At 40.1% G+C, this 21,578-nt stretch overlaps 4 protein-coding genes across 4 annotated transcripts; 1 reads left to right on the forward strand and 3 right to left on the reverse strand.

Annotated features, from left to right (window-relative positions):
- Positions 1-4,203: 4,203 nt before the first annotated feature.
- Positions 4,204-5,493, forward strand: MELLADRAFT_107226 (uncharacterized protein; the record flags this gene model as incomplete). The annotated part of the gene is made up of 4 exons (XM_007410770.1): positions 4,204-4,252; positions 4,458-4,585; positions 4,890-4,977; positions 5,315-5,493. The coding sequence occupies 4 exons, from the start codon at positions 4,204-4,206 to the stop codon at positions 5,491-5,493; spliced, it is 444 nt and encodes a 147-aa protein (XP_007410832.1).
- Positions 5,494-8,483: 2,990 nt separating this feature from the next.
- On the reverse strand, positions 8,484-8,998 carry MELLADRAFT_124542 (uncharacterized protein; the record flags this gene model as incomplete). Its single annotated transcript, XM_007410886.1, has 4 exons — positions 8,484-8,604; positions 8,702-8,764; positions 8,846-8,882; positions 8,959-8,998. The coding sequence occupies 4 exons, from the start codon at positions 8,996-8,998 to the stop codon at positions 8,484-8,486; spliced, it is 261 nt and encodes an 86-aa protein (XP_007410948.1).
- A 6,894-nt stretch (positions 8,999-15,892) lies between these two features.
- On the reverse strand, positions 15,893-16,416 carry MELLADRAFT_124543 (uncharacterized protein; the record flags this gene model as incomplete). Its single annotated transcript, XM_007410885.1, has 4 exons — positions 15,893-16,016; positions 16,132-16,176; positions 16,258-16,300; positions 16,377-16,416. 4 exons carry the CDS (start codon positions 16,414-16,416, stop codon positions 15,893-15,895), a joined length of 252 nt encoding a protein of 83 aa, XP_007410947.1.
- A 2,780-nt stretch (positions 16,417-19,196) lies between these two features.
- MELLADRAFT_124541 (uncharacterized protein) lies at positions 19,197-19,682 on the reverse strand (the record flags this gene model as incomplete). The annotated part of the gene is made up of 4 exons (XM_007410884.1): positions 19,197-19,287; positions 19,387-19,449; positions 19,531-19,567; positions 19,643-19,682. The coding sequence occupies 4 exons, from the start codon at positions 19,680-19,682 to the stop codon at positions 19,197-19,199; spliced, it is 231 nt and encodes a 76-aa protein (XP_007410946.1).
- Between the last annotated feature and the right edge of the window lie 1,896 nt (positions 19,683-21,578).

Below are 21,578 nucleotides of genomic sequence, written 5' to 3' on the forward strand. Positions count from 1 at the left end.
CCCCAACACCAGTCCTAACAATTGGGAAATCCAAGGTGTTCACGGATCTGGAACCTTGGACAAGAGCTTTCCAAGGTTTTGGTCTGAGGTAATATTTGGCGCATAATGATACCTTGGACAGAAACCTTGGATAAGATCCGTCCAAGGATTTGAATTTAAAAATACCTCAGATCTCCCTATCTGAGGCATCTATGATGGCAGTGCATTATATGATGTGTCTTCTTTTTGTATCTTTACTCTCAATTGGTTTATTTTCAATTCTTATGTTGATGGAGCAACGGCCCTTTGTGTTGCGGGAAACACAACGGGTTCTGCAATTCCCCATTGTGTTGTGGGATTTTGGGTTCAAAATGAATCTGCTGTGTTGCGCGCAACAGCCGGTTGCTCACAACACAACACAACAGCCAAACATTGTCTTCTACTAGTTGTAATGTATGCAGACCTTACTCAAACTAACCTAAAAATCACCACAACAAATAAGATATAATGAAAGCAATAAACAACTAAGAAACCAATAAGTAATGTTAGAAGATAAAAACGTACCTAAAGGTTTGCAGGGAAAGTATAAAGGTTAGAAAACAAGAGGGTAAGTTCTAAGACTTGTGACTGATCTGAGGGATTTCAAATGTGTAAAACACTATTAGTATCATAACCTTTGATGAAACTTGTAGAAAAACCACTTACTCTCTTTCCAACAGATTAGGGAAGAGAGTACAAGGGAGGGGGACAATAGGCTATACGTAAAGATTCTCAATCAGGAAAAACAAGTTGGGGATGATTATTGTTAACATTGAATGGGTTTGATAAACCCCAAAGCCATGATGAGACTGAGTCAGAAAAGATACAACAAAATTACCATAACAATTTGAAATCCTAGGACCTAACTCATTACCATAAGTGCTAGCATGTATCCAGCAATGATTGTATTTCAACAGAAGTTTGGGCCAGGGGGTAGTGATTAACCAACTGATTTGACCTGGTTGTGAATAGCAAAGACAGCTACAGAATGGCCTACCATGGCAGCAGCTAATTTCCAGTGGAGCCAAAATATAATGCTGTCTTGGGTATCAAAAGGGAATATGTCTTTCACATAAATCAAGTTGTAGCAGCACACCACGGTATTGAGGGCTGAGGACTGAAAATTACACACACACATGTCATGCTGTGTGTTGGCATAGCAAGTTTACCTTGGTTGAGAAATGGAGGGCATGTAAAGATATAACATAGTGACCAGGCAACTGGGGAAAACACAGCATCAATAGGGACAATGACATGACAATGAGCTGAGGCAAGGTGTTCAGACATATCAACAGTCCTCCTGGGGGTGGCAACAAAGGGTAATGGCATTGAACAGATCAGATTCTGCCGTCATAACAAAGGGTACATAATGCCCTAGTAGCAACAGCCATGACATTAATCTATGACAGCAACTTTTTTTGTATCCAGGAATCTTCCTTTTGTATGTTTGATGACTAATTTGCCTTGAAATGAAGGCCATATAGTCAGGGCAAGGTGTTTGGTTGACTTTTGGATGAATATATTTTCCTTTTTTTAAACATTTCCTCTTTTGTTCATAAACTTTCATCTGCCATCCTTGGTGGATTCATTAATATTGGGTGAATAAAAGTAAATACCATGAATAGGTAGCTGATAGTTTGAGGTATAATTAGAAGAATGAGTTTGTGATTGAAGAGCATTCTTGACTGAGTGCCCATTGTGAAATTTTTTTTGTGGTCTTTAGTCCATTTATCCTGGAGAATGTCATACCCAAACCATCAAACCCAAAGGGATTGAACAGGTTTCTAGTGAAAATCTTATGATTAGAATCTCATTGACCTTTGATCCCAATTCTTTCCTGGAGGTCTCTGAACCCATATGGGATTCAACACAGTTAATTTAACACTGGTTTGAAGCGTGTTGCATCAACCTTTGAGTCCAAATTTGTTATTGGAGGTCCCTGAACCCTTATGGCATTGAGCATGTTTGTTAGGAAGGTAAGCTGTCTCATCAACCAGTGGATCCAAGTTTCTTATTGGAGGTCTCTTAACCCCTTTGGGATTACACAAGCTTTGAGTGAGGGTTTGAGGAGTTGGTAAGGTAATATACTGTTACATCAAGCCAACACCACCCTTCCTTTGCGGCCACCTTCTTTTGTTTGTCTTGTAAGTATGAGTGAAAACAAAAAATTGTTTTGTAAAAAGGATAAAGTCTGCTAGGAATGTAATTCTTTTTGGTGAGTCTAACAATTTTGTGACATTTACCGGATACAAAGCAGACTCCGGGCACGTGCCCGGCTTTGTGCCGAGAATTATTTTGGCAGTAAATTTCGATTTTCTGGGCAAAAGTCCGGGCCCAGAATTCAAATTTACTGCCAAAAACATCTGGGCACAAAGCCAGGCACGTGCCCAGATTCTACTTTGTATCCCGTAATTATTCCAGTTTGTTATAATGCCTTGTTCTTTGAGTCTTCTCCTAAGTTTCTTTCTTCCTTTTGAATATTGTCTGCAATGTAGAAGGTAATTGTGAGTGTTTTCTTTAATCTTGCACACATCACAAAGTGGAGATGTGGTTAGTTTTCTCTCAACACAGGGGGCCAAAGTTGATGCTCACATACAGGTGAGCATTGTACACTTTCCTGAATTCTCTATCATGCTGGCATCTAAGCATGACACATCTTTCATGGATCTTTGTTCACCAATGAAATCAATTCTCATCTCAAAGCACTACTCCAAGCAACCCAAAAATTAGCGGCAAAGTTCAATGAACTTGGCAAACAGAGGCCACCAGTTTTCAGATCTCATCAAATTAAGACAAGCACTTCTCTACTTGCGGTAGATTTTACCGCATCTTGGGGAACTGCCTATCTAGGCAAGCTGAAATTGGAAAATCCAACAAAACAGGTCCCTCATTGGCAGGATTTGGACTGGGCGCCTGATGGCTCAGATGTTGTCATCAATCTTCATGAGGCAAAGATGTTATAAGCTCTATGTATCACATGTGACACTTATACGCACCACATGTCACAGACAGAGAGAGTGTTCTCTGAATGTGCACGTACCTTGTAGACCTCTCCTCAGACTGCAATCCATATAGAGATACGCCGATACCTTCCTGGCCTCCGTCCCATAGCGTGAGCCTACAACAAAAGACAGCTTTACCAGGAGAGGTTAAACAAGTTCACCTAGAAAAGCAAGACTCTTTACTGGACCCGGTCACCATTCTGGAAGCATTATATGATTTTTGACCCAGATAACCAATTGATTTTGTATTTAGCTTATCTATTAATGAGAAGAAAGTGCGGCTAGGAAAACAGAGTACAATTAAATGGTTTAGGAAAATCTGGAATGTTGATCAACCAAGTCAAAGCAACTCCTCCATGGGCACTCTTTCCAGATAGAAGGTGCTTTCCTAAGATGGAATTCAGGCGCATCTACAGCAGAAGTCAAAAACTGTGGGAGATGATCATTAGATGTGTATTGTATATATCTAAGAAAGTTCTCCTCAAAAGATCTCAGAAAAACAAAGTCTATTTTATGCAGCCTCTGTGTGTAAACAAAATTCATGTTTTCCTGAATTATTTTCTGTCCATCAAGTGTTGTCCACTCCCATCTTTCTCTCAAGTTTTGGGGTGCTTCCTTCCTGTGTTTATATTTGTCTGGATGTTCTTTAAATTCAACAAGATTGAGCCAGTTATTAATATTGTCTTACTTAGTCAAGACAACAAAGATGGAGTGTTCTTTTTGTTGTGGGTCAAATATGAGAGATAGTGAAAGCTTACACAGATTTACTAGCAAACGCTTGAGATGTGGGGATTCCCGGCTCACAGCCCTCCCCCCTACAAGGAAATGGGGAGAAATTCCCACCTTCTTGATACTCATTGTTCTCACCCCTTGAGATTGGCAGTTTGGACAATGATTCATTAGCTCCTCACCCATCCTGTGGCTCAAGGGGCCAACTCCACACCACCATGTTTAGTTTGTTAGTTTGTATTAGTTGTTTAGTACAACTCTTAACCTATTTTGAAGTGGTTACAATGAATACTAGAATTTGTGTTTCTCAATCAGAAGAAACATCACATGTATTATCCACCACTAAGTACATAGAAGATGGGACATAAACCCATCTTCTCATCCCATAAGGAAAGCCTAATCTCTGTCATACTAGGAATGGACTGCACATACATCTACCAATAACTAATAAACCATGTTGGGCTATGGTGAAGTCCTGTATGCAGTGCTAGGTGTTAGATACGGTATGCACAACACTCTTTCACCCAGACTGTCATCATATCCTCCCAATTGACTCATCAACATCAACTTCATTCTCTCAATAAATCAAGGATCACCTACTGAATGAGCCAATTCAGAGACTACATGATTCTTGACTTATTCACATTTCTTCATTGATCCGGAGGCACCGAAATACACTGCATCTATCTACTAACTATTCATTTGTAGTGGGATTGCAGAGCTACAATAACACCTCAAGTTCTGGAGAATTGGTACCAATGCACGAGGAAATTAGTATGGCAATAGTTCCATCTAAACCCACAGGATATATTCTTACGGCAGGTGAAGATAGAATGGTACGGTTTTGAGACCTCTCAGCTGTTGAAGGATCCAGTACTGTTTCTGGACTTCATCTTGAAGCCGATTGACCACATTACAGGTAGGATGATCATCTTCTTAAGGTATCTGACAATGCTGACAAAACTTCCTGGTCCCTTGCCGTTCAATGACTGATTTAGAGCGGATCAGTCTGCGAGTCCCATTCTCTATCTGGAATATACTGCAAGACGTGAAGCTGGGAGCTCAAGTAGACAACCAGATTTGGAGCGCAACAATCCAGTGTCTACAACACATAGGTCAAATGTTGTGGCTGGATAACAGGAAAGTGTTTTACATAATCATTTAGATGCTGTTACAGCTGCTGCAGTCATAGACATCCCCTTCTGGTGTATTGACAGTGCAGATGAAAGTATGTCTTCTTGTATGTTGCTTCAGCTTTACTTCTCCTTTACTGATTTATATGTTGTGGCATCAGTGGGAAAGAGACATGTGTATGAGTAGGCAGATTGCACATAGGCGGTGGCCAGTTCAATAATTTTGCAGATGACTCTTGTTGTATGAGTCAATGAAGATATGAATGTTATTTTCATGGGTTCCAAATTTGAGTCTTGACATTTCATGATAGCACCTTGTCAAGTGCCTCATTGAATGTTTCAACAAAATTCTAGAATCCATTTCAACTTGCATTGCTAGATATCTGCACTTGACAAATCAGATATGATACTGCTTGACTCCGAACTCTGGAGAGATTACACAAGTCTTGAAAAAGCATTTTTACGCACAAGCTAAAATGGACTTAAATGTGGGTGCATCTGGTCAAGCAAGGGCAAAACCTGAAAAGAATGAGTTAACTAGGTATTTACCGTTTAACCCATCTAGACTCTTTGAACCAAATTTCGACCAAATCACAATTAGAGTGTGTTGATAAAATGATAAAAAGCAATGAATATGGACAAGGATGTGAAAAGATTGACCTTGGCACTACCATTTCTAGCCAATGAATTATCATGGCTCTGAGTCCCCTGTTATCTTTGACCTCCAAGATACTTGTATGTACTTTCAACACAAAAATATCATTTCTGTAAATGTTTCTTCACATTTGTAAAGGTTTCTCATCTTGCATAAATGACTGATGATTGTACCAAATCTAGGTCAAAAGCTATACACAGGCTTACTTGTCTCTTTCTAGCTACTGAAAATGAGGAGATGCCATTTTGATGGATTTATTTGCATTAGGAACTCACTGTACCATCAAGCACGTTCCATGGAAATGCTATGTATTAGCATAATAATCCAGATTCAGATTCAGATTCAAAGCCCTTCACAGAAATTCAGGAGCAAAGGAGTTTCAAAATTGCCTGTTACAGTAAATAAGCAGAAATGGTAACACAACAACAAGCAAGTTCTTTTGAAAATAGTGACATGGTTATGATGGTGAGATAAAAATACTCAGCACACAGTAGTTGTCAGACTGATTAGGAATGGTTGTAGTCTTCATTGTGCAAGTGGAAGATGCAACATCTACAAAGAATTTTCCGGTGGAAAGGGAAAGAGCAGCTCAATGAATCTGGACTGCATACATTAATTGATTAACAACAATAATGATCTGAAGGTCAGTAGGTTTGTGATAGAATTGAGGGACCTCATGAGTCATGGTTCAGATAGATTTTTAAGACAACTCAAGTCTATGTTATCATCTTATTAGGAGCCAACTTTGGCATATGATACAGGTAATTGACTGGATTCAAAGGATTTGAAAGAAGGTTAGGCATTGACATGTAATCACTGAAGCAAGCTTCAATTCACCAATGCACTCTTTGAAAATGTGTCATAATATCAATTGCAAGTCTGGGTTGAATTTATCTGACCAGTATAAGTGATACTACAAAGGAATTTGACATTCAGACTGTGGTAGTCAGCAATGGAGAGGTCATCAACCATAGAAACAATGTCATGACTGGGAAAAGAGGGAATAGCAATGAAAACAGCATACCCTACAACAAAGTATCAGACCCATTACTCACAACTATTCCATAAGATCAGAAACACAGGGCACCATAGCTTCATTTAGTCCTCACAATCAAAGGGGGGGCAGTAAAGCTGGCAACAAGTTCAAAAATGTAAGCTAGCCACCTATAGCCACAAAACTCTCACCTGAGACAGTGCAAGCCATATATTGAGGACTAAATTTGATACAAACAGGACAAACCACCAACAATTGATTGTAGTGCAGTACACTTTTCCTCTATAATCATGGAAATTGAAATAAATGCATTACATGGCTGTAATTCATTGTCTCCTTGTGGTTCAAGTTTTGAAAACAGGGTGCACAGGCAGACACAGAAAAGATACAACACCCTTGGGTCCAAAAGATCATTACAGTCTCAGACACAAGATCAGATTATTGCATCAAAGAACAATAAATTGCAAGCAATGACTATCCATATAAAAATATTGGGTCTGGATACTTGTCTTGAACAATACTTCAATGGGCCTGAACTCTGATATAAACCATACCCTTTGCAACACATACTCTGGTCTAACCTTTTTCTTTTTGTAGTGCATGATTTCTCACTTTTTAGCCCAGAGCCTGTCTGTGATAGCACATACTCTGTCATAAACCCTACCAAAAGCTGTCCATAAGATGGTATATGGGTTATGTCAGAGTGGGCTGTAGGATAATGATGATGCGGCGGCCGGGTGCCCAATCTCTAGTGATATCTAAAATGACTTGCCGATCGGTGAGCATATCCAGTACAGTACCAAACCTACTAGTTTGCCGCAAAGCTCTAGCAGCCTGACCGTCTACTGCATCTCAAATTTGTACAATCAAATATGCAACCGTACCATACTTTGACTGATATGACATTCAATGTAATGAAACGATGCTAGAATGATTCGAGAATAACCTGTTGAATGAAATGCATTGAAGATTAGTAACGGTGGAAATGGGGGGTTTCTTTGGAGATGATCATGAAAAGAGCCTGACCGATTAGGTTCGGAACAAAGAGGAAACTTTGCGGTTTTGATATGATGATTTGTTTTCAGACGATTCGGATTGAATGATTTGTTGAAATTAATGGAATAGTTTATGAATTAGTTATGAATTAGAATGGTTTTTCTTCAGAGATTGATGATATTAACATGTTTTCGTCTGTACAAGGTGAACCCAAGTTAGGATTTAATGATGAAGATGAGTTCGATGATGATGATGATGATGATGAAGTTTGCGTATTAGTTGACGGTGGAAAGTTGAGCTGATGATGGTCGTTGTTCATTGAAATGGATGAGATTGGTTTGATGCTTGATTGATTTGAAGTTGAGTTTGGTAAACAGGAAAGTTGGAAATCAAACAAGTCTGGTAAACTGTTCTGATCCTGTGAAATGAAATCGATCAGTTAAAGAATCTGTTCGAAATCCAAATTCAAGCTTTAAGGCTGGGTTCATGTACTCAAGTTCTGAGTTAAAGACGTTCAAGTCTATCTGATTCCCAGGAGAACATGACCTCAGTCAGTTGATCAGATCGACTCTTCGAGGAACTTAAGTGAACTGACACCTTCATGGAATCAAGATTGCTCATAGGAAGACTGAACAAAAACATTTGACGTTGAAGATTCCCAATGATTCAGAACAATCAGAGTAGCATTTTTTTTGAAAAGAAACTAACAGAGTTGAGAGAATGTTGTCATAGAATCACTTGGTTTACAAATTACCTGGAGTACAAAAAACAAACTGGTGCAATGATGGCTATGATAAGCAGACAGCAAGCTGACTTCGAACTTTGATCAGGAGAACGCGTAGAAGAGTCTTCTGGAGGAAAGAAAACGTTGCATGTTATGATAAGGTCTGTGTTTACCTCCACCTATAGCCCTCCTGAAGTTGCCAAATACGTTGATTGCCTTGACATCTGCCAGATCAGCAACAACCGGGTCCATCATCACATGGGTCGCAGGGTGGGTTGATCGTCTGAGGTTGGGGCTTGGTAAGGTTCGGGACGCTATTACTTTTGGAGCCACGAGTTTGGAGGGGTTTTGAGCTAGTGAAATTTGTTTTGTGTAGACAAGTATCACATCAATCACTCAAACGATGAACGAGAGTAGAGTCGAGAGTCGACGCTCAGAACGGTCACTTACGACCTCTTTTCGATGGTGGAAGTGAACTCTACAGATCGGCGTTGTAGGACTTCACGATTTACACTGAGATCAAGCAGGTCATGCGTTAGGAAAAGTTTCTGAGAGCGGTTGTAACACAGAAAAAGATGTCAAGCCTTTGCTCACGTTTGGTCAACTTGGACGCGGCGGGCAGAGGTTGTGGCTTTAAGAAGAGATAGAGGATTGAGTAAGATTGAGTACGAATGGAGATCCGGATTAGTGTGTATGAATTCACTGACCTGCAAGAACAGCAGCAATGATGATTTTGAAGAAAAGCATGGCAAATCCTTGATTGTTGAGGAATGAGACAGGTTTGATGGGATATTTCAACGTATAAGGTCTGAAAGAGACTGACAAGTTTTGGTGTGAGAGGGAATGAAGGAGTCAAGGACATGTTAAAGGAGCTTTTATATAACTTTTGTAATCTTACCATAATCTTACGCGACACTGATACCCACTCAACCAACCATAAATACAACATTAGACTTTGACACGGGTTGAAGCGGGTTGATCAATACTCCTGAAGTATTTTGTAATACATTCTATTTTTAGTTTTAAATGAGGGAACTGTCGAAAAAAGGTTGGAATTGATATACACCATCAATTGTAAATTTGCTTCCGGTTCGTTATTTTTAGGTTAGTAAAAAACTCAGCCTGGCACAGCCTGAGGCTTGAGCGGCTCAGGCTCAGATGATTTTTCCCAGCACCGGTGTTTTGTAATGAACAGGTAGGATCTCTCTTTCTTTAGGATAAAACTTATATTTTAATTTCTTTAACAATAATATTTTATGTAAGTAAAAACGTAACAAACAACTTTGATAAAAAAGATAAGAGAGAAATTGTAGTACCTTTAACAATAACTACACTTATGAGATTCAACTTTGTAACACGAATTTTAAATCGAACAATGTAATCAAAAAAGCGAAAGTCTACATTTTGAGGAATCAATTTAAAATTAGATAAAGAAGAAATCAGACATCATAAATAGAACCAAGCTATACCTCCTTTCCTTTCGATAAAAGCTTGAGTTCGATTTAGATTCAGCTTTATAGTTGAATAGATTTGTCGTGTAGTATTGAGTGTTTTAGAACGAAACGAGGAAGTGACAATTTTCTTGACGATCAAAGGAAAACGATAAAAAGAGAAAACGATGAGAAGATTTTGAATAGTTTTTTATCGAAGTTCTTTTGGGCAAGGACTCGAGGGTTTTTGTGAGCGAAACATATCCAGTGACGTCATACATGTTTGTCAGCAAAGCGTACAACACAGATCAGCACACACAACGGAACAACGGAATCAGGGCAACACAGCATAACAGCAGAGCAAACGGAATCAGGGCAACACAGCAGCAAAACAGGTCAGTGATTTATTACCGATCATAACACTCCCCCTAAATCACAACGCGCCATCTTGAGCTGTTTCATAGCTGATTGATGTTTCACGCTTCCTAACGGTTTAGTCAAAACATCAGCTATCATATCTTCTGAGGCCACTTGACGTATCGACATTAAGTTCTTCATTATTAGGTCTCTGAGATATTGATACCGAACTTCAATATGTTTAGAGTTGGGATTTAATTGAGCTTCTTGGCTAATAGTCACTGCACCGGTGTTGTCGTTGATCAGTAATGGAGGTTTGGAGATTTTTAAATTTAAACTTGTCATTAAGATCGACATCCAGCGCAATTGCTTGGCACATTTATTAGACGATATGTACTCAGCTTCAGTAGTAGATTGAGCAACTACAGATTGTTTCTTTGTCGTCCAGCAGATCGGATTGTTGTATAAGGTCAAAGTGAATCCGGAAGTTGACTTTTTGGTGACAAAAGACGTGGCGTAATCGGCATCGGCCCATCCGCATAGTTCTGGTTCGAGACTGGTGGATTGAGTGTACAATAACCCTAAAGAGACGGTGCCTTTCAAATATCTGAACAAATGACAGATAGCCGACCAATGAAAGGTATTCGGGTTAGTCGCGAATTGAGTGAGGAGGTTGACAGTGAATGTGAGATCAGGCCGGGTGTGAAGAGCCAAGTGATTAAACATTCCTAGAGCTTGTTGACAAAGTAAGACTTTCACGGGATCGCCTTGACTGGCGACTAGAGCGTGTAGATTCATCGGAGCGGGAGTTTTGATGGGGTTGCATTCAGACATATCGAAGCGCTCAAGTGTCTTCTTTGCGAAATCAGTTTGGTGAAGTAGAATGGATCCATCAGTTTTCCAGTCGAGGCTGTAACCTAGATGCTGAGTTGGACGTTCTTTGATTTTCATGGTGAAGGCTTTCTTTAAGTCTTTAAAGAGATTCATAATCGAGTCTTTGTTCTTGCTTACAACGAATCCGTCATCAACATGGATGTGAAGAAAGATTGATTTGTCTTCGTTGACAAACAGAGATTCGTCGCCTTGAGAGGAGTACATACCTGCGGTCAGCAGTACCTCGACCAATTTTGCTTTCCATCGACGGGGAGCTTGTTTTGTGCCGTATAGCGATTTATACAACAGCCAGACAAAGTCTTCCATCCCGATTTCTTCAAATCCACTGACTTGCGAAACATAAATCGGAGCGTCAATGAGGCCTTCAAGAAAGGCGGTCTCAATGTCGAATTGATAAGCGTAGAGTTTGTTTTGGACAACGAGCACAAGGAGAAGTTTGAAAGACTCATTTCGAGCAACGGAAGCATAAGTCCTGAAGTAATGTATGCCTTCTTCTTGATCGTTTCCCAGACATACCCAGCGAGCTTTGAACCGAGAAGTTTCACCAAATTCATTTAATTTCTTTTTTAACCTCCACATACCTCCTATTACTTTATCGTGAAGAGGGCGTGGTACCAGGGTTCCAGTTTCCTTTGAAATCAAGGAGTTGAATTCGCTCTGCATAGCTTCTTTCCACTTAGGCGCTTCATCAGGATTGGTGAGTGCTTCCCTTAGACTTACATCAATCGCAAGATTCAGTTCAAGTTCTTCTTCGGCTTCACTGACGGCACTAGTCTTCTTCCGACGAGTTGATTTGAGAATGTTGGATGGATCAACTTTAGATGAAATGTCTTTAGGAGCTTTGTCGGAATAGGGAATAGTCGTGTAGTGAGACTTCTTAGGAGCAGGCGGTGCGGGTCTAGGAGCCGGAGGAGGCGTTTGTGGAAGAGGAGGCGTTTGCGGAAGAGGAGGCGTTTGTGGAAGAAGAGGAAGATCCGAAGGTATTGCCGGGGTACCTTGAGTGGTCGAGGTAGCGGTGATTTTCTTCGGAGTTTTCAAGTGAATAACTGTGTTTTCTGACTTGTAAGTCGTTTTTCGAAGAGGAAGAGTCTCGATGGGTTTCTTCAAGATTGATTCTGACTTGTAGGGGAAATTCAATGGAGATGATGAATAGTCTCTACTTATGATGATATGTCGATTTCTTAGATTGAGAAATCTTCCGGCATCGGAGAAGGGTTCGTAACCGAGAAACAACATAGGGTTGGATGGTGGGAGAATTTTGGATTCTTGCTGTTGACGAACAAACACCTTCAGTCCGAAAGGGATGAGTTTTGTAAGCTTTCGAAGTGGTTCAATGCTTAGGTTTAAGTCACTCAGTACACTGACCGGTGAAATCCAATTAAGTGGTTTAGAAGGCAGTATGTTGATAAGTTGAGAGGCATATCTAGCGGCTTCATCCCAAAAGTTCATCGGGACTGAACATTGCGCTAGAATGCACCGCATCTTGACAAGTAAAGTTTGATTGAATCTTTCGGACAGACCATTCGTTTCAGGAGAATTTGCTGGGCCTTGTTCAATGGAGATTCCGAGTTTAGCAAATTCGTTTACTAAATAGGTGGAAGTGAATTCACCGCCTCTATCTGAGTGAAAATAAGAGGGATTCGATCCAGTCTTCGATTTGATTTCAGCGATGTATTGGAGAATTCGGTTTGGAGCCTCCGATTTTTTCTTTAGCAGATAGATTCTATTGAATCTTGAGAAATCGTCGATAAGTACCAGAACGTACTTTATACCTTGTCCGGTTACTGGAGTGATCTGTAGTAAGTCGGAGTGAATTTTTTCGAAAGGCTTAGATGCACTAGGGATAGGATTTGAGTGAGGTGAATTCTTCAATTTACATCGCAAGCAGATGAGACATCCTGAACTATTTTCGACGGCTGATGATTTGATTTCATTAATCTCCAGGAATTTCTTGAGATAGACGTCTGAGGGATGTCCGAGAATGATATGCCAGTCTTTTGGCTCTGAGAGATTAATTTCTTGAATTGAATTGACTGAAGAAGTGTTCTTGGACACATACAAATCACCATCACGAAAGAAACGAAATATGGTTTTGTCACCTAATCTTACTTGTACTTTTCGATGAGAATGAATTATATTCATTCCATGGTCCTCAAGTTGAGTAGTTGAGATCAGATTTCTTGGACCGTTTTCAGAGTAGTACACCGGATAAATGATGGTGCCTCCAAAATTGAGTTTGCCGACATGAGAAATGGCGACTGATCCTCCATAAGTATTCATGGATTTCGAGATTGGTTTGGGATCAATTAATAGATCAAGGTTGTTGATGGTGGATTTGGTAGCTCCGGAGTCATAAACAAGTTGAAATTTTTCGGCACCGAGGTAATTGACAGAATCGGTGATCATGAAACCACTGTCGTCAATGTTGTTTTCTTGACGATGTTGAATATGGTCTACTCGTTCGTCTTCAGATTCAGAGGATTGTTGAATGTGATGAGCTTCCGAAGATTTATGTTGAGAGAGATGTTGGGCGACTAAACGGGCAACTTTTTCATCGATGGACTCAAAGTTTTTAACCCAAGGTTTTTTGGTAGTGATGATGCTTTTAGGATTGAAAGAGGAAGAAGAAGGATTAGGCTGAGATGAAGATGAGTTGGGCTTTTCGTTTCTTTTTCCTTTGACCTTTGAAAAGTTAACAACTTCGGTTTCTTGCGATTCCCGACGGTTATGCTCCATGATAAGCTTATCGTAGCAGGATTCGAAACTGAATGGACTAAGGTCCCAGCAATTTTGAATTAAAGGTGTTAATCCTTCGTCATCATTAAAACTGAGTAAGAAGAAAATAGCGGCAAGTTCAGTGGAAATGGTTAAAACAGTAGGTTTGGTGGCGGCCAATGAAGCTGAAAGCGAAGTGTAAGTTCCGGAGATTTGGTCGCAATGTTCCTGAATGGAACTCCCAGGAATGTATCGAAGAGACATCCAGTGTTGTACCTTCATTCCAATCATAAGAATTGAAGAGACACCACAGGATTTAGCGAGAGCGGTGTAGGCGTCATGGAAGCTTTTGCTATTTTTCAATAGTATAGCTCGAAGTTCGGAAGATACAGTTTCGAAGAGCTTGTTAATAGCCCAGGCGTTTTTGCGTTTGAAAGCGGGTTTGTTGATGTTGGCGGCAACCCATTTCTCGTCCAGTAAATCGTCGTATCCTTTACTGACGAGGATGTTATCGAAACGTATTTGCCATTCATGCCAATTTTTTCGAGTCAATTTGATGATTTTGACTTTGGTTGAAGAATGATTATCTGAATCAGAGGAGGAATCATTTTCGTTTTCGTCTTTTCCGGTGGCCTTGGTCGAAAAAGTAGGTTGAGACATCTCAAACGAGTCGTTCTAAAAACTACGAATGTAAAAAGAAATAATATAGTTTTTCCAAGAGGAGTCTCTCGCTACCATGTAATGAACAGGTAGGATCTCTCTTTCTTTAGGATAAAACTTATATTTTAATTTCTTTAACAATAATATTTTATGTAAGTAAAAACGTAACAAACAACTTTGATAAAAAAGATAAGAGAGAAATTGTAGTACCTTTAACAATAACTACACTTATGAGATTCAACTTTGTAACACGAATTTTAAATCGAACAATGTAATCAAAAAAGCGAAAGTCTACATTTTGAGGAATCAATTTAAAATTAGATAAAGAAGAAATCAGACATCATAAATAGAACCAAGCTATACCTCCTTTCCTTTCGATAAAAGCTTGAGTTCGATTTAGATTCAGCTTTATAGTTGAATAGATTTGTCGTGTAGTATTGAGTGTTTTAGAACGAAACGAGGAAGTGACAATTTTCTTGACGATCAAAGGAAAACGATAAAAAGAGAAAACGATGAGAAGATTTTGAATAGTTTTTTATCGAAGTTCTTTTGGGCAAGGACTCGAGGGTTTTTGTGAGCGAAACATATCCAGTGACGTCATACATGTTTGTCAGCAAAGCGTACAACACAGATCAGCACACACAACGGAACAACGGAATCAGGGCAACACAGCATAACAGCAGAGCAAACGGAATCAGGGCAACACAGCAGCAAAACAGGTCAGTGATTTATTACCGATCATAACATGTTTCCCAGTCCACACACCAGGAGGAATAATCTGTCACATTTCAATATTGATGATGATATCGAGTGATTGTTGTGGTTGATGGTCATTGATTGTGGTATTGGAATTGATCGAGTGGAAAGTTTGTTCAAGCAATGGATTGAATCGACTTGAATTATTGCTTCAGGAGGGGTTGTAAAGGTATGTCAGTTACAACATCCTAGAGGTACGAAGTGAGAACTGAGAACTGATTTTTGGCGTCAAAAGGGTTTTTTTGAATCCTCTTATCGATTGTTTGAAAAAGATGACAGCATAAAACCGATTGGTAGCAGAACAATTGCAATTTGCAGGTAAAACAGTTTGGTTTTTTAAAAGTATGTTTGGAATGTGATGACTTTTTCCAAGCTCTGTCGCGAATGTCTTCGTCATTCTCAAAAGATAAATGCCAAACAGGCCTAATAATCATGAAAGTTGGACAGAGCTGTAAAAAGTGAACCAACACCTTGATCAAATCAAGGTTTCTCATAGGAAGACCAGACAAAAACATTTGACATCGGCAATTTCCGTTGATTCAGAACAATCGGAGGAGTGAGCCTTTTTGAGAGAAACTAATAAAGTTGGGACAACATTATCATACAATTGCTTCGTTTCCAAAACAGCTGATGTACAATAAACAAGCTGGTGCAATGATGGCTATGATAAGGAGAAAGCAAGCTGGTTTTGAACATTGAGCAGGAGAATGTGTGTAAGGGTCTTCTGGAGGAAAGAAATCCTTGCATGTTATAATAAGGTCTGTGTTGACATTCACCTATAGCCCTCCTGAACTTGCCACATACGTTGATTGCCTTGACATCTGCCAGATCAGCAACAACCGGGTCCATCATCACATGGATGGCAGGTCGGTGGGTTAGGCCTCGTAGGTTGGGGCTTAATAGTATTTGGGGAAGGATTATTTCCGGAGTCACGAGTTTTGAGGGGTCTTGAGCTGGTGAGATTTGTTTTGTGTACACAAGTATCATATCAATCACTCGTACGATGAACAAGACACCGGTGGAACAAGATTAGAATAACGAGAGTCAATGGTCAGAACGTTCACTTACGACCTCTTTTCGAATTGTCGTCGCTGTAGGACTTCATGAGGTACACTGATATCAAGGAAGTCGTGCGTTAGGAAAAGTTTCTGAGAGCGGTTGTAAGACAGAGAAAGGTGTCAAGCCTTTGCTCACGTTTGGTCAACTTGTGCAGGGTTCCGGCTGGCGGAGATTGTGGCTGTAAAAATCAATTGAGGATTGAGTAAGATTGAGTACGAATGGAGATACGGATCAGGATGTATGAATTCACTGACCTGCAAGAACAGCAGCAATGATGATTTTGAAGAAAAGCATGGCAAATCCTTGATTGTTGAGGAATGAGACAGGTTTGATGGGATATTTCAACGTATAAGGTCTGAAAGAGACTGACAAGTTCTGGTGTGAGAGGGAATGAAGGACATGTTAAAGGAGCTCTTATATAACTTTTGTAATCTTACCATAATCTTACGCGACACTACACGGCTTGATCATACTCCTGAAGTTTTTTGTAATTCATTCGAATTTTATCTTAAAATGAGGGAACTGTCAAAAAAGGTTGGGATTGACATACCCATCAATTGTAAATTTGCTGCCGGTTCGTTATTTTTAGATTAGTAAAAAACTCAGCCTGGCACAGCCCGGCACAGCAGGCACAGCCGGCACAGCCTGAGCCACATGTACAGTGTACACAGATGAGTTTAACACCGGGAGGAATGATCTGTCACATTTCAATATTGATGATGATATCGAGTGATTGATGTGCTTGATGGTCATCGATTGTGGTATTGGAATTGATCAAGTGGGAAGTTTGAGGAGTAACCGAAGGGTTGTGCAACTTTGTAGCGGCTACGGCTACCCACTACGATTCTGCTACTCTAACCCAAAAAAAGCCCGCAGCACCCCCCCTTCGGAAACAGTACCCAAACTCTACCCCCATAGATCCCCATCCATCTTTGTTGTTGATAACGCTCATCCAACTCCTCACCGTCCTTCCGATGCACATTTGTATCACAATAACCGCGGATTGGAAGCCGATGAGTTATGTCTTTTACCCCTCAAGTCAGATTATCAACTCATACACTCGAATACCTTAGCATCAAACACTGCCAGCATTAAAGAGGTTCCCAGATGGGAATACGGGTCCTAGTGATCAGATTCCCATTCTGCTACTGTTACACAGTTCCATGAATATTTCCTGAGTAGCCATTGTGATATATGTAGTCAATATTTTGAAATGTGCGTCTCAATCTGAACAAAGTTACAGCATGTATTACACATGATTTTCTTATCTAGATGAGCAGATAGCTGAGCGGACCTGTATGTAGCTGATAGCTAAGGATTTACTCAGATGTTTGCACATATGTAGTGTATGCTTTATGGCTCAGATGTGCAGTGCAAGATGATTTGATTCTCCATTCTTCTCTCAATGATATTCCCAGCCTAGGTCATGTTCCGACCAGGGAACCTATTTAATGCTGGCAGTGAAAGCTTGATATAGGCTTGCTAGTGCTAGACGAGAGACTTTGGGAGTTGTTAAGAGGTTAGGGGGAATTGATCCTAATGCATTGATTTTACTCGTAAACAGATTAGACAGCTTAAACAGATCATATAGAACAAGATGAAGTTGTAATCAACTAGATTGTATCTAATTAAGCTGAACTACAAAAGTGATTTTCTTTGAAATGTTGACGCTTCAAAGCTCTTATATACTGACCTTGCTTATGACAAGGAAACGATTTTAATCAAACAAGCCTCGAAAAATATAAGTTCAAGGTAATTGATTCAAACTTGTCAATGAGACTTTTGGTACCATAAAAGCTATTCAAGAATACACATGATCTTCATGAACTCAGTTGGCAATGTGAACAGAATTTGAGTGAATGGGCATGGGGTGTAAAACATAGCAGTGAAGCAGGTGTTATTGTTCCAAGGCTTCCGCTTGTAACGGGAAATGTGATATTCTCATTTTCAGTTCGAACAGGTGGAGCAGTGGTGAGCGGCCAAACAAAAAGCTTGGGAAGGCTCAATACGGGCTTGTTCGTGGATGGTTTCTGAATAAAGCGTCTGCGCACGCTGTCCTAGGTCTCACGGTTGGATACTTCCAATGCCTGTGTGTCAGAAAGGGATACGTAGTAGATAGTAGCTGCTACCCAGTAGCAGCTACTTTAGTTGCACAAGCCTATGAGTATTCTGGAAGTTTGTATCAAGCAATGAATTGAATCGATTTGAATTATTGCTTCAGGAGGGGTTGTAAAGGCATGTCAGTTACAACATCCTAGAGGCACAAAGTTAGAACTGAGAACTGATTTGTTGCGTCAAAAGGGTTTTTTTGAATCCTCTTATTGATTGTTTGAAAAAGATGACAGCATAAAAGCAGGACCATTGCAATCTGCAGGTAACACGGTTTGGTTTTTCAAAAGACAATATGTATGGTTGGTGACAGCAAGAACCACGTAATTGGGCACTTTTTCAAAAAGTGTTCCACAAGTTGCAAAAATCATTTACAAAACAAATCAAGATAGATCTGAGGTTGTCTTGTTGAGGGCTACCCAGAATTATCCTCAGCGGAACACATTTCAAAAGTCTTGTTTTCTTAACTTTTATAAGACTGATGAATTTGGGTTTTTGGTTGTTGTAATTACAAGATACCTGGTCTGTGATTTCATGCTTCTTGCTGTCACCAACCATATGTTTGAAATGTGATGACTTTTTCCAGTGTAAAAAGTGAACCGACACCTTGATCAAATCAAGGTTTCTCATAGGCAGACCAGACAAAGACATTTGAAATTGGCAATTTCTGTTGATTTGGAACAATCAGAGGAGTGAGCCTTTTTGAGAGAAACTAATAAAGTTGGGACAACATTATCATACAATTGCTTCGTTTCCAAAACAGCTGATGTACAATAAAAAAGCTGGTGCAATGATGGCTATGATAAGGAGAAAGCAAGCTGGTTTTGAACATTGAGCAGGAGAATGTGTGTAAGGGTCTTCTGGAGGAAAGAAATCCTTGCATGTTATAATAAGGTCTGTGTTGACATTCACCTATAGCCCTCCTGAACTTGCCACATACGTTGATTGCCTTGACATCTGCCAGATCAGCAGCAACCAGGTCCAGATTCACATTCAGTCCAGCAGACTGGGGGTTTATTACCAGGTCCATATTGACAAGTTTTGAGGAGTCTTGACCTAGTGAGATTTATTTTATGTAGACAGGTATCATATCAATCAGTCAAACAATGTGTGGCAGTAGAGTAACAAGATTTGATGTTCATAACCTCCACAAACAATCTCTTTTCAATGATGGGAGTAAACTCTACATATTGTTGTTGTAGGGCTTCACAAGTGACACTGACATCAAGCAAGTCATGTGTTAGGTATATTTTCTGAGAGTGGTTCAAGTAAGGCAGAGAAAGATGAGGTTTTGCTCACGTTTGGTCAACTTGGACACGGCGGGCAGAGATTGTGGCTTTAAGAAGAGATAGAGGATTGAGTAAGATTGATTACGAATGGAGATATAGATAGTGTGTATGAATTCACTGACCTGCTAGAACAGCAGCAATGATAATTTTGAAGAAAAGCATGGCAAATTCTTGATTGTTGAAGAAAGACAGGTTTGATGGGGTGGGAATGAAGGACATTTTGAAGGGGCTCGTATGTATATGTATACATAGAGAACAATCAACCAACAATAGATACAACATTTTACTTTGACACGGGATGATTAAATAATGTATTCTATTCTTTGTTTTTAAATGAGGGAAATGTCAACAAAGGTACACCACCGGAGGATTCTGTGTCAGAGAATGGTCTTCCCGGGGCCCAGAATGGTCGGGTCAGTAAATGGCCTGTAGACCGGCCCATAGAGAGCCCATAAGGGTCTGAGAATGGTCGGGTCTACAGCTGGCCTGTGGACCAAAACTCATACGGGCTGTGGGTGGCCGGTAGGCGGTCTCCAAACAGGCCACACTTTTCAACAAGTTTGCTGAGCTTCTGACGGTCTACAACAGCCAGGAGACCAGCCTTCAATCTCCTTCAATCAATCACTCCCGACTGCCACCATGTCAAACTCACAGGTTAGGTCAAGTTTCATGATACCGGTGACTCAACCTTTAAGAATCAAAACCCCCCCGCCCAAAACAACAAAACACCCTTGCTCAACACAGCATCCTCAACTCAGTCTCCAAGTCCACTCCCAATGAGCCTTCCATCTACTTACCGATCTCTTGAGATTGACAACCTGGAATTCAAGACAAATGGTCATCTAATTTAAGTGATTCAATCAAACAATCCAGTGTTACAACAGATGACCAAGACCACTCAAATCTTTTTGTGACTCCTCCTTAACTTCCTCATTCGCCTGCAGCTCTTTCGTCCATCTTACCACTTTGTCCATCTAGTAGCCTGCAACTGGATCACGATTATCTGAACCGATCTCATACTTGATTCAAGAATGTACAATCAAACCCTCAGATCAAGCACCTCTTGCTACATCTTCATATTTCTTTCAATCTTCACTTTGTTCCCCAACTCATGGACTTCATCACCGCTGTCATCATCCAGCCACTCAATCTGTTTATAATCCTAATCAAAGTCATAGTCACAACAGTCTTCCATTACCATAACTCATCCCACCTACACCACCACCATCATGTACACCACCTCATCTTTCTCATTTGATCTCGCAACAAGTAAGTGGAATTCAAGTCACTACTCACTTTGAACATCTCCTTGCCTGTTGTATGTTATTACTGATGTCTTTTTTTCCTCTATCACAGGTCAAGTTAGCACAATTGTTAATCCGAATTGTCAGGCTGTCTGCTTTTCCCTTGCTAGCCTTTCCTGCCTATCACTCAAATAGATGACTATTCGTATCTGTCTGATTTCTTTCAATCTCTCTGGCTAGCTTGTTTTATCATACTCTTCTTTCCAATTTCCATTTTCTGGTTGCCAAACCCACACATGCTTTGAGCAAGGGTAGAACATGATTGTTTTTAGGATTGTTGGTGTTATATACAGATAGTCTATTCATACAAATTTCATACTTTTTGCAATTGTATCTCTGGTCATTTCTTTCCACTCATCCTGGACCAGTAGTGTAAGACCTGTGGTCATTACACAATCACATTACATACATCTAAATATTAATACTTAGACTTAAGCTTATTTCATTTATATAGTTGTTTGTCATTCCATCCGATGACTGGTTCCTTAGAGATATCGGGACTGATTACCGCCCTCTATCCTTCGGAACCAGGTATGGCCATTTCTCATTTATCTCTTTTCTTTCATTATCAGTCGTGTAGTCCGTAGAGAGAGATATCGGGACTGATTACCGCCCTCTATCCTTCGGAACCAGGTTGTGTTCTCGTTGGTTTAGTAATTAAAATCAGATCTCTTGGGTTCTAGAAACCCCTGCTGTGCCTCACAGCGTCCCGTCCGAAGTGTCTAGTGAAGGTTCAAACACGAACCTTACACTT

Source organism: Melampsora larici-populina (genome assembly GCF_000204055.1).
Source record: "Melampsora larici-populina 98AG31 unplaced genomic scaffold MELLAscaffold_22, whole genome shotgun sequence".
In the NCBI taxonomy this organism is placed as follows: domain Eukaryota; kingdom Fungi; phylum Basidiomycota; class Pucciniomycetes; order Pucciniales; family Melampsoraceae; genus Melampsora; species Melampsora laricis-populina.